General features: G+C 36.9%; 1 protein-coding gene and 1 pseudogene across 7 annotated transcripts; both read left to right on the forward strand.

The window, feature by feature from the left end:
* The first annotated feature begins 959 nt into the window (after positions 1 to 959).
* Positions 960 to 6,737, forward strand: LOC107625115 (putative disease resistance RPP13-like protein 1). 7 transcript variants are annotated; one of them, XR_015905365.1, is made up of 4 exons: positions 960 to 1,354; positions 2,902 to 4,743; positions 4,952 to 5,078; positions 5,524 to 5,961. XR_015905365.1 is itself a non-coding variant. In XM_088505795.1 (3 exons), exons 1-2 carry the CDS (start codon positions 1,214 to 1,216, stop codon positions 4,696 to 4,698), a joined length of 1,938 nt encoding a protein of 645 aa, XP_088361921.1. In that variant the 5' UTR covers positions 960 to 1,213; the 3' UTR covers positions 4,699 to 4,743; positions 4,952 to 5,961. The 7 variants fall into 7 exon arrangements, 2 of the variants coding, with proteins under 2 accessions (XP_088361921.1, XP_016183179.1); XM_088505795.1 differs by having other exon boundaries at positions 4,952 to 5,961; XR_001617082.3 differs by lacking the exon at positions 5,524 to 5,961 and adding an exon at positions 6,033 to 6,737 and having other exon boundaries at positions 981 to 4,743; positions 4,952 to 5,074.
* A 4,143-nt stretch (positions 6,738 to 10,880) lies between these two features.
* Positions 10,881 to 12,861, forward strand: LOC107627027 (protein FAR1-RELATED SEQUENCE 5-like; annotated as a pseudogene).
* Positions 12,862 to 12,951: the final 90 nt, after the last annotated feature.

Here is a 12,951-nt window from a genome sequence, read left to right on the forward strand (position 1 = left end):
ATAAAATAAATTAAATTAAGATTGTATATTCAATTAAAAAAATCAATCATTTATTGTTCCTAAATCTGTACTCTAAAATCTTTAAAGATTTAGTTTAATATTTATTTATGAACTTGTAATTTGTAAGTTAAATTTGTTACCGTAACTTAAGATATGTTAATGTTTGAGTTTTAATTATATAACGAATTTTTTAAATTTAAAATAATTTAATAATTAATTTTTATCTATTTTTTTCATCTAATTTAGATTTGATTTTATTGTGATTCAAAAGTAATAACGTCTAACTAAATTTAAGATTAAATAAAAATCTAACAAATAGACCCATTAAATATTTAAAAGTCAAGTAACGAGATAAATACATCCAATTTTACTGGACTCATATACATAATAATACATCCCCTAATTAAAATTTTGTTCTTAGAATAGTTATTATTAAAATAAATAATTAATGACAAATTGACGTTAGAAATAGATCGACAATTATTCTGAATTTTTTTTGGATAAATATTTTAAAATAAAAAATTATTTACTTACAATTAGTATTAAAATGCATACTAAAAATCATCATCATTATTATGTCATTTGAACTATAGTTCGTTGGCATATAGCAGAATTCATATAGCAGAATTGAATATTATAAAATCTATGTTATAATATTAATATATAATCAGAAAATAATTAAAATTTTTGTCTTATCGTAGAGAGTTACTCAGATAAAGATGTCAAAAATATTTTTTTAAAAGATATTTTTAATCATTAAAATTTAACATATATAACCAATTAAAATATGTTATTTTAATTAAAATTAAATCGAACAAATTAATTTAACTCAAAAACTAATAAATTAAATTTTGAACCAGTTAAAATCAATATTTTTTTATAAAAATTGACTACAATATTTTTATTAGAAAAAATAATTAAAATATTCTTTTATATATATATATATATTAATTTTGATTGTGTGCGAGTGCATACACTGTAGCTACCTGCCTAGTGCCTACCCTTCTTCTCTTAGATCTCATCATCTGCTGAACTTGAGACTGAATCATGGCTGCAAAATTTGAGGGTGGAGCATACCTCTCTTCCTTTGTTGATGCCGTTTTGAACAGGCTGTCTTCGGTCAACTCAACCCCAATAGCAAGCAAGCTAGCTGACCAGAAGTTGCTTCAAAGGATGAAGGCAAGTCTCCGTGCCGTTCGATGTGTGCTTGATAATGCTGAGCAGAAGCAGATCAAAGACCAAGAAGTTAAGAAATGGCTTGTTGACCTCCAAGATTCTCTCTATATGGCTGATGACTTGCTTGATGAACTCTCCACTAAAGCTGCTATTGCCACTCCCATTCAAACGGATCCAGGTAACTCTTCTTCCTGGACTCACTATGTTGATTCAATCTTAGAAGATAGTGATGATGCTGAGATGGGGATAGTAAATAGCATGCAAGACATAGTTCATAAATTGGAGTCTCTTGTTGAAGAGAAAGATGATCTTGGTCTAAAACAAGAGTTTGTCAAAGATGAGGAGGACATGTCATGGAGAATTCAATCATCTCTGGTTGAAACTTCTGAGATATATGGAAGGGATAATGACAAGAAAGCCATAATAGAATTGTTGTTAGATGATACTTGTGATGCTAACATATCTGTTATCCCCATTGTTGGTATGGGAGGAGTTGGAAAAACTACCTTGGCTCAGCTGGTTTACAATGATGCCAGAGTGGAGGGGGAATTTGACATTAGAGCATGGGTGTGTGTTTCCGACCAATTCGACATTGTTAATGTTACAAAAACCTTAATAAAAGCTGCAGGTGCTAGTTCTTGTAACGAGGATGATTTAAGTTTACTTCAAACTGGATTGAAGGATAAGTTAATGGGGAAGAAATTCTTAATTGTTTTGGATGATGTGTGGATTGATAATTCCAGAAGCTGGAAAAGTCTTCAAAAACCTTTTCAATATGGGAAAAAGGGAAGCAAGGTTCTTGTAACAACTCGAAATGATAATGTTGCCGATGTAGTGAAAACTATTTCAGCATATAAGCTTGGTTTATTGTCAGAGAAAGATTGTTGGTCATTTTTTGTGAAACGTGTATTTCTTTCTACTGCATCGAAGGAGTATTCAACTCTAGAATCGGTTGGTCGAGAACTTGTCAAAAAGTGCAAAGGGCTACCTTTGGCAGTAGAGGCCCTTGGTTCCTTATTACGTACAATAAATTATGATGGAAGGGATTGGGATAGTGTATTGAAAAGAGAACTATGGGAAGTTTTTGAAGATCAGAATGACGAGATTATTCCTGCATTAAGAATTAGCTATCATTATCTTCCTTCAAATCTAAAGTGATGCTTTGTTTATTGTTCTTTGTTTCCAAAAGATTATGAATTTGATAAAGGTGAGCTGGTCTTGCTATGGATGGCAGAGGAACTTTTACAGCCAAAAGGAAAAAAGTCTTTGGAAGAACTTGGTTGTGAATATTTCGATCAATTGGTTGCAAGGTCCTTTTTTCAGTCCTCTAGTACTGATAACAGCTTCTATGTGATTCATGATATCATGCATGATTTGGCAACAATTTATGCTGGAGAATTCTATTTTAGAGCTGAAAAATTTGAGGAAAATAACAGGATCAGCAATAAAACTCGCCATTTATTGCATAACTCAAGAGGAAACTATCCCTTTTCGCAACTTGTTGCAGCTTGTGGTAGGGTAAAAGACGTGAGGACATTTCTTGAAATAAATTTGGATGATGATGATCATCCTTTCAATATGGAAAATGCTCCTCATATCTTTTCATCACAGTTGAAGTGCTTAAGAATTTTGTCATTTAATACATTTCCTCTTTATTCATTACCCAATTCAATAGGTGAATTGATTCATCTGCGTTATTTGGATCTCTCGTATACATGTATACAGACATTGCCTGAGGAATTGTGTAATTTGTACAATCTCCAAACATTGAAGTTGAAGAAATGTCGTTGGCTAATGAAGCTACCCAACAATATGCAAGATCTTGTAAATTTACGTCATCTTGATATTGAAGGAGCTGGTCTTGAAGAGATGCCAAAAGGAATAAGCAAAATGAGGGATTTGCAGTTTTTAAGTGACTTTGTTGTCGGCAAGCATGCAGAGAATAATGGAATTAAAGAATTGGGAGCTCTTGCAAATATTCACGAGACGCTTCACATTTGCCAATTAGAGAATGTCATTGATGGTGATCAAGCTTTGGAGGCAAGAATGGCTGAGAAGAAGAACATTAGGAGTCTATATTTGACTTGGTCATCGGACAACCATACGGCTGATTCTCAAGATATAATCAACAATCTAAGGCCTCACACAAACTTGAGAGAGCTATCAATCAATGAGTACATGGGTCAAACATTTCCAAATTGGTTAGGACATTCTTCCTTCAGAAATATGACCAAAATCTACTTGAAATGCTGCAGCAATTGTATTGAGATTCCTTCACTTGGACAGCTACCCTCTTTGAAGCACTTGCAGCTCAGCGAGTTTAACAAATTAACGCGCGTGGGTGCCGAGTTTAACAAACATGTTGAATCTTCTTCTTGTGGGACACCCTTTCCAATGCTTGAAACTCTGTGTTTTTCTGATATGTATTGCTGGGAGGAGTGGCTTTCAGTTTCATCTGAGTTTGAGTTGGATGCTTTTCCTCGGCTTAGGGTGCTTACAATGCGAAATTGTCCTTTGTTAAGGGGAGATTTACCCAGCCAACTACCTGCTTTGAAAAGCCTTCGCATTAGCCAATGTGCTCAACTTGCCTTTACTCTCCCAAGAGCAGATGCAATGCTCAAGTTATCTGTTGAAGGACCCCACCAAGTGGAGGCCGTCTTTGAGGCCATTGCTCGCAAACAACTAAACTGTCTACAATCTTTAAGAATCTCAAGATGTTATTCATCCATATCATTTCCTGGAGCATGTTTGCCTTCTTCATTGCAAAACTTGGAAATTCTCGGTTGCCCATATCTAGAGTTCCCAATGTCGCAGAAGCCGCATGAGTCATTACAGTCGGTATCAATATTCGACAGTTGTTTTTCACTCGTGTCCTTCCCTTTGGGAAGCTTTCCGAATCTCACTGCACTCACAATTTCATCCTGTAAAAATATGAGGTCTCTGGAGGAATCATATCCTACTGCTGCTTCAACTTCAAGTCTCCGCTCTTTAAGCATCAAGAGCTGTCCTAGTCTTGTGTCTTTCAAGATGGTTGCACCCCATCTAGAGGATCTCTTCCTAAGCGATTGCTCAGAAATTGAGTCATTTCCTGAAGGGGGTTTGCCACCAAACCTGAAAATGCTTGACATCCAAAGTTGCAAGAAGCTGGTCACGTACCTAGCATCCATGGACTTGCGTGATCACTGTCTTACACATCTTGACATTGAACATCCTTATGATAACATCAATTCCTTCCCCATGGACGGTTGCCTGCCGTCCTCCCTTGAGACTCTCTATTTGCGATGCTTTCCAAGTCTAGAAATCTTAGACTGCAAGGGACTTTACCATCTCCAGGAGCTATGGATAGATCATTGTCCCAACCTGCAGGATGTCGCAGGGAAAAGCTTTCCTGCCTCTCTGTCAATTCTCAAATTATATGGAGATTCTTTGCTGAAGAAATGCTGGCAGATGAAGGATCCGCTGATTTTGTCCAAAATGTCCCACGTCCGCAACATCAATGATGACGGACTTTGGATTTCATGACTCAAGAAAGTACAATTGCTTTTTTCTGTCCATCATCTTCAACAGGTAATGTGTTTCAGTCTCTCCTAAATTTATTGCATGTTGTCCAAATATATTTTTTTGTTCTCTAATTTGTAATTTTTAAGGCCTGAGAATGCAACTGAATTGTGATGATTAGTTTAGACACTACTTTGTTGATAAAATGAGGTGTTATTTGTTACCTTACTGAAAGTCACACTATACTTATTGCCAGAGTTATTTGTTGATGTTACAGTACTCTTGGATTTCATCGAACCTATCCTTATATTCAACCAGAGTAACTTGAATTTCCCAGTTCAACCATGGGCTTGATTTATTGCTGAACTCACAAATGGAGCATCAAACTCGACTATTATAGGTATGTTCTTACTGCTGGGGTCCTATATCATTGCTTGTACGCATGGTATGCCTTCTTTTTATGGTTTTTTCATAGGAAGCAAAGAGATAACTATGTGCCCGAGGTTTTGTTTTGTTGCGTTCAGGGATGTAAAAGTCGCTGAAATCTGCTGGTTATTGGCTAAGCACTTATATCAATTTGATAATCCAAATGAAATTCAGCCCAAGTTTACATAAATAGGTTCTTAGAAGAGTTTTCACTTTATCATCCAAGTTGGAAATGAAGGAGCAGAGTAATTTGGACAAGCAAGGAGAATAATGCTGAAGGATTTTAAGACATGACATGTTGACTGTAAATTTGCAAATGCAGCATGTTCTTGAAGTGGTTCAAGCTCCATGATAAATCCAAATTGTGTACATTCCATTGTGACTGCACACACACACACACACACACACACACACATATTGAAGATAACAAAAGATTATTATATTAAACGTTAAACGTTTTCATTCTAAATGTTGAAGGAACATGACAATTTGAGAAGAAAGAAATGAGGCAAATGGGACTGCAGCACATGGAAGCAGCCAAAAGCATTTTCCGGACACTTTGCGAAATAAGAAGGAAACCTATGTTGTTAATTTGATGAGGAAATTTTAAAAGGAAATTGTAAATAGCCTTTTGAAGGAATACAGACATCATCATCATCATCTAAGTTTTTAGTCCTTCAGCTTGAAGATAGCCTTTTGAAGTCTGAAGATATATCTATTTAACACATATTAGAACATTTCTAAAATATTATTCAGCTTTATATATAGTCATGTATGTAGCAAACTCTTGCCTCTGACCTGCAAAATTATGAAGCAAAATAGCACTACCAAGATACATCAAAATGCAGTGCATTCTGACTAGTCTGAGCATTTTAGTTAATTAAATATGATTTTAAATTATTATATTATGTTTCCATATACTGCCTTTCCAGGAACAAATTCAAAATGGTCTGAAGCATTTGAAGTGCTGCACTCTATTGGTTCATAAAGTAAGAAACAAATTGTAGAGATGGATGAACTGATGAAGGTTAGAAAAAGGAACAACAATAAGTTTTTCATTTGTTAATTTGTTGAGGAAAATGTATGCCTATGCTGACACAAACTCTGCACACTTGGAATGATGAGATTATTTTACAAAAACAACACGTGGATGCATGCTTATCCTACAAGATAGGACTACGTGCTTCAAATGTTCGTGATATGAAGAGATGAAATATTATTTAAAAGTTATTAGTTTATTTTGATATATTTAATTTTTATTTATTTAGTTACTACATTGGGTTTTATGTTTGTGGGCTTTAAGATTTTTTTTTTTTGTTTTAACCTAATAAGAGGTTATAAATATCTCTTTAGCTATTGTAGTTGTAGTATTGAGTGATTAGAGGTGCCAAAGCACTTTTTGGTTTCGTGATGAAACCATGGTGTGGACAAGTGAGGTTGAGTGAGTCCCTCTTTTGTTGTATCGAGAAATTGAGTAGAAGGTTGAAGAGTTCATTCGATTCAATTCCCGGCGTTGACAAGTTAAATTGAGGAGTTTCTTTCTTGTTGCGTCAAGAAATTGGATAAGAAATAGAGTGATACTCTTTGGATTCAATTTCAATTTATCCCTTTTATTTCTATTTCAATTTTGATATATCTTTTTATTCAATTTGAATTCTTATCTTCCTGTATCTTTTATTTCTTATCATTCAGTACCAGAGCTCAGGTATTAGATTAATTCTTATTAATCTATGTCTATTTTTCTTATATATAAAAAAAATTTCAGTGTCTTTCACGTCCTTTATATTCTTATCTTTCTTATTTGTATTTCATTAATATCTTGTTGTTGTTAATTTTATATTTAAAAAAATAAAAAAGCATACAGTGCAAAAAAACAAAGGGAAAAAAAAGAAATTATCTTCTTTATATTTATTCCTTTTCATATACTATTTTTTCAACTACAAGATTCGAGGACGAATTTTTTGTAAAGAGCAAGAAAATAATACATGTTTCAAATGTTCGTAATATGAAGAGATCAAATATTATTTATAAGTTATTAGTTTATTTTGATATATTTTAATTTTTATTTATTTAGGTACTTTTTTTTTTTTTGCTTCTTTCAGTTTTGATCCAAGGACCTTATGGTTAAGAGCAATTCTAATAACCCTCCGGTCACTTGGGAAACCAACTATTTATTTAGTTACTAGATTAAGCTTTATGTTTGTGTGCTTTAGGATTTTCTTTATTTTAATCTAATAAGAGGTTATAAATGCCTCTCTAATTATTGTAATCGCAGTATTGAGTGATTAGAGGTACCAAAGCACTTTTTGGTTTCGTAATGAAACCATAGTATGGACAAGTGAGGTTGAGAGAGTCCCTCTCTTGTTGTATCGCAAAAATGGATAGAAGGTTGAGAAGTCATTTCAATTCAATTCCCAAATTATGACGTGGACAAGTTAGGTTGAGGAGTCCCTTTCTTGTTAGTCTAAAAATTAGATAGAAATTAGAGTGATACTCTTTGTATTCATTTTCAATCTATCCCTTTTATTTTATTTCAATTGTAATATATTCAGTTTGAATTTTTATCTTCTTTTTATCTTTTATTTCTTAATAGATTTCAACTTAAAAAATGAAAAATCTATGTTTGAAATTCTAATTTTAGAAATTCCTTCTTGGTTGGAAATTCATTAACTAAGAGCATACTTCAACTAAAAAAAATATTGTAATTATATTTGGATAAGGTAATGAATTTTGTGTAATTAGGTATCTATCATCATTCATCTTTTAATCTGTCATTATCTATAAATTAATTGTAATAATTATTTTTAGATATTACGTCTCAAATCTTTTTTTCTCATATATTTAAAATGGTCTCGCTAGTCGTTACCAAGGTTCTGAAAACCGGACCGGACCGGCCGGTTCGACCGGTTTAACCGCGAACCGGCGCTTCAAACGGTCCGGTCCTTATATGAAAACCGCTGGGAGAATAACCGGTCAAGAACCGGCGAACCGGTCAAAAACCGGCCGGTTGGACCGAACCGGTGACCGGCCGGTTACGCTAAAACGGCGTCGTTTAACGTTTTAGAAAAAATAAAAAAATACACCCGACCCGACCCGCCCGTGGAGCACCCCCCCTTCCTTCCCCCGAGCCCCGACCCCATTCATTCATCAATCATCATCTGAATCATCAATGGAGGAGAACCCTAGCCGCGCTGCCTGAACCATAGCCCCCTGTCGCCACCCTTCGCGCCCGTGGTGTCGCCATCCTTCACGCCCGTGGTGTCGCCATCCTCAGCTCCATCGTCTTCATCTTCTCAAGTCTCAACACCAGCACGCAGTAGCCTCTCATCGGCGGTCCTCAACAGTCAACACCGGTAGCCTCCATCGACCCCAGGTGAGTGACTCGTCCTCTGCTCATTTCTCTTTGTCCTTCGCCTCTGCTCATGTTCTTCCATGGATGTGAACTGTTCAATTTCTGTGCACTTAGACCTCGGCTTAATTTTCTGTGAACTGAATTGAACTTAGACCTCTGCTCATGTTCTGTTTCTCTTTGTCCTCAATGTGAACTGAACTTAGACCTAGGCTTAATTTTCTGTGAACTTCATTTGTGAATTTCAGTGCTCATCTATTTTTGTTTGGCTGTTTGTTGGTTAGCAATTAGCATAAGAAATATGAATATGATCAATTTCTGTTTGGCTGTTTGTTGGTTAGCAATTAGCATCAGAAATTAATAATCTGAAATGTACGTGGCTGTGTTTGGTCCTCTGCTCAATTTCTCCTTTATTTTTGCTTTCATGTTGCTTGTATGTAATGTACACAAAAAGGAAAAGTACTATAATGAAAATGGGCTAGGAAGAGTTGAAAGGATTTCTAAACCTTCCTTTCTGTATTTGCAGTGTGCTAAGTTGCTAATTACACACACTCCCCTTCTCTCAATGCTTTCATTTACTAAGCAAAATCTAAGCAAACCTTTCATGTAAAATGTTTATATATTGAAAATGCAAAATACTGGATATACGATACCTTCATTTTGTGAAGACAAATAAATGTATTATAAGTTTATAACTAGTGATATCCTTTTTAACAATCCTAATTTTGTTCCTTGATTTCTTGTGGGTCCTGTGCTGAACTGCTGACTGCCCTGACCAGCACTTCGAGCTGCTGTGCAGGCATATCGGCGTGAAGTGGAGTCACAATTTTACCGGTCATCTAAAAGACGAAGAGAGAGATTTGATCAGGTGTGTTTTTCCATTCTGAACTATGTTTCTGTCTCTGTAGTTGAGAAAATGGGATGAAAGGAGATTAGGATCTTACCTCATTTTTAGGTATATGTATATGCTGCTTTGACATTTTCCTTATCTTACCTCAATTTCTGTTTGCTGCTGAGCATAAGAAATAAAAAATCTGAATGTTAAGCTGGATGGTCTTCTAATTTTCTGTCAATTTCATTTGTGAACTGTTCAATGTAAGTGGCTGTGTTTGGTCCTTTGCTCAATTTCTGCTCTATTTTGCAGCTTAATTCCTCTTTGTTGCACAATTTCTATTTGTTGGTCAATTTGTGTTTGGTCAAAATCTGAATGTTAAGCTGGCTGGTCTTCTATTTTGCAGCTTAACTTCATTTGTGAACTGTTCAATTTCTGTGAACTTGCTTTGTGAACTTGCTCAGTGAACTGTTCAATTTCTGGAACTTCATCTGTGAACTGTTCAATTTCTGGGTATGTTCATTGTGTTGTGTTGTCTTGTGTTGTTTAATTTCATACATGTTTTACTAATTTCAGTTATCCAAGTGGCGGTGGTAGTAGTGGTCTTTATGCTGCATCTCTTTCTTCTGCTGATCAGGGTGGGAATGAAGGTGAAGATCATCCCACCGAAGCAGATTTGCAACAAGTTCTTGTAGATTTTGATAATTGATAAACCATGATGTTGGGATTTAACATTTAGATATGCTTTTATTACTATTTAACTTTTGAGTTTAGATTTTGATAAGATCATATGTATTTGGTTGATGATATTTTATGTAGTGTTTTTAATTTCGAAGATATTTTAAGATTTGTATCAGACTATAATTATATTTTAGGATGTGTATTTATAATTTATTTATTATTTTACTCTAAAACGGTTTTTCCGGTTGGACCACCGGTTGAACCGGTTAGACCAATAAACCAGTGAACCAGTAACTAGAGCGGTTTGATGACCGGTCCGGTTTTCTGAACCTTGGTCGTTACACATTTAAGTGTTTTTATCAATTAAGTCAAACTAAGGTGACCCAAACTCAACAAAAATAACTCACATAACGAATACGTGAATTATGTATTTTTCTTCATGTTTCTTTCTTTTTTGCCATCAAGGAGCGCCTAATTTGTCTATAAACAAAAAAAGACTCAATTAACAAAACTATATCTAAAACGGCGAGTTATAGCCTGCACCGGTCCAAATGAGGAGATTGGTGCACCTGTCACCTCTGACACAAGTTTCTGCTTTGGTGGCAGGTCTTTTTGTATTTTACAAGATTGGCTATATAGTTTTGTATATTGTGTTATGACCCCTTAATTCATACATGTTTGCATTCGAACCCCCCTGTATGAATGGGCTGTTGACTGAGTTTTAGCCCATTTGGTAGAGCGAGGAGATGAAGAGGGGCTGTCATTAACTCCACAGCTCAAGTGACGGCGACGCCCTAGAGTTTTGGCAAACTTGGTGGGACATAGCACGGTAGAGTTTTGGCAATTTTTGGTTATAGAGTATTCTGTCTGATGTAATGTGATGTTAATCCGTGAACGCCATTTTCTGCGCAGGACTGCATGGAGGAAGAATCCGTGGCGGACGAATGTTACCGGCCGTTGTCTGCTGAAGAAGAGGGAGGCGATGGAAGCGATGCCTTCGGCCCAGGTGGCGACGAATTCGGTGACGAATTTGAGGATGGGGAATTAGGGGTGGAGTCGGATGCAGAGGATAATTTCGGGGATAGCTTCTTTGACAAGTGGGAAGAGAGAGCAGTGGACAGCATTGCAGAGCTGGGGTGTATAAATTTCAAGGAAATAACTGCAAAGGAGATTTTAATGTGTCATTTTCTGGATCGATCGGTGGCATTCTTGTTTTACAGTTTGTATGCGAAGATGAATGGTTTCGCTGTGAGGAAGAATAAGATTTGGCGAAATGTGAGGAATGAGGTTACTCAACAAGAATTTGTATGTTTTCGGTAGGGGTTCAGAGGAATGGGGTCCGTTAACGACGGCATGCAACGGAAACGTGAGCCAAAGGCGGAGACCAGATGCGGCTGTGAGGTAGAGATGTGCGTCCACGTGCACTTCGAAAGTGGTAGATGGATAATATCATACTTTCAAGACGTTCACAACCACAAGTTGCTGGACGATAGACTGACTTTCATGCTATCGGGCCATAGGAAAATGGATGCAGCCACCCTGGAACAAATGAACATGATGCCTAGAGTTGGGATTAAAACGCCACAGATTTATTCATCTTTTGTGCAGACTGCCAGGGGATTCCAAAACCTTTCGTTTCTAAAGAGGGATATGTATAACCAGATAGGGAAGTATTGGAGGCTCATTGGTGGGGATGCGACGGCTTGCCTTAAGTTCCTGGAATCAACGACGCAGGCTAATCCTGGAATGTTTGTGCGTTATTTGGCGGACAAGGATGGTCGTTTGGTGCACCTGTTTTGGTCGGATAATTGCAGTCAGCTGGATTATGGTTTGTTTGGGGATGTCATGGCATTTGATGCGACATATCGGAAGAATAAGTATATGTGTCCACTGGTTTGTGTTTTCTGGAGTGAATCATAACCAAACAATTGTGTTTGCCGCTGCGCTAGTTGCAAATGAGAATGAGCAGACTTACACCTGGTTGCTGCAACAGTTCCTGGACGCCATGAAGGGTAAAGCACCTGGGTGTGTGATAACAGATGGGCATAGAGCGATGAAAAAGGCAATCGAAGCGGTGTCTCCTGGGGCCTATCACCGTTTGTGTGCGTGGCATCTGCTGAGGAATGCCACTTCTAACCTAAGCAACCCCAGATTTACTTCTGAATTTAAGAAATGCATGCTGTTCGATTATAAGGTGTGGGAGTTTGAAGATCATTGGCATTATATGGTGGATGCGCTTGGTCTGTCTGATAATCAATGGGTTTCTGACCTTTACTCTAGGAGAAGGATGTGGGCAACTGCACATATAAGGGGCAACTTCTTTGGGGGTTTTCGTACAATGTCAAGGTGTGAAGGATTGCACTCAATGCTGGGTAAATTTGTCCAGTCTCGTCATAATTTGAGGGACTTTGTTGAGCAGTTTATGCGTTGCATATCCCAAATGAGGTCCAGGGAAGCACACTCTGATCTGTTATCCATGGTTGGGGAACCAGTGCTACAGAGTCCATTTCATGATTTGGAGAGGTCAGCTGCAAAGAAGCTCACAAGGGCAATTTTCTTCAACTTCAGGCCGATGCTTTTCCGCGCTTGCACATTGAAGGTACGAACACACACATGGAGCCAGACTTCTGATACATTCACTTTGTCTAGGTCAGCTAATGCGCGTAGGGAGTGGCAAGTGTGTCACTATGGTGACAGTAACAATTTCAAGTGCTCTTGCTTGCGAATGGAGTCCCTTGGTATACCGTGTGATCCCATTGTAGCAGTGCTGGTACATTTGGAGATGACTGACATACCAGACAGTCTTGTTCTGGATCATTGGTCCAAGAGTGCTCGCTCGAAAGTAAGGGCCTTTGTGGAGAAAGGTCTGTTTTGCTGGGATATCTCTGCCAACATTTAAAACAACCACTGCACAATAACGACAAAACAAATTTGAGGGTATACAAACGGGATTCCACCCGAATCGTACTTCGTTGTATTATAAGGTAAC

This window comes from Arachis ipaensis, chromosome B2, assembly GCF_059453495.1.
Source record: "Arachis ipaensis isolate K30076 ecotype BB chromosome B2, ASM5945349v1, whole genome shotgun sequence".
NCBI classification, from domain to species: Eukaryota; Viridiplantae; Streptophyta; class Magnoliopsida; order Fabales; family Fabaceae; genus Arachis; species Arachis ipaensis.

Bases quoted from the DNA above. Each gene is read 5' to 3' on its own strand.
- LOC107625115 (XM_016327693.3), top strand. From the start codon at position 2,404: ATGGCAGAGGAACTTTTACAGCCAAAAGGAAAAAAGTCTTTGGAAGAA.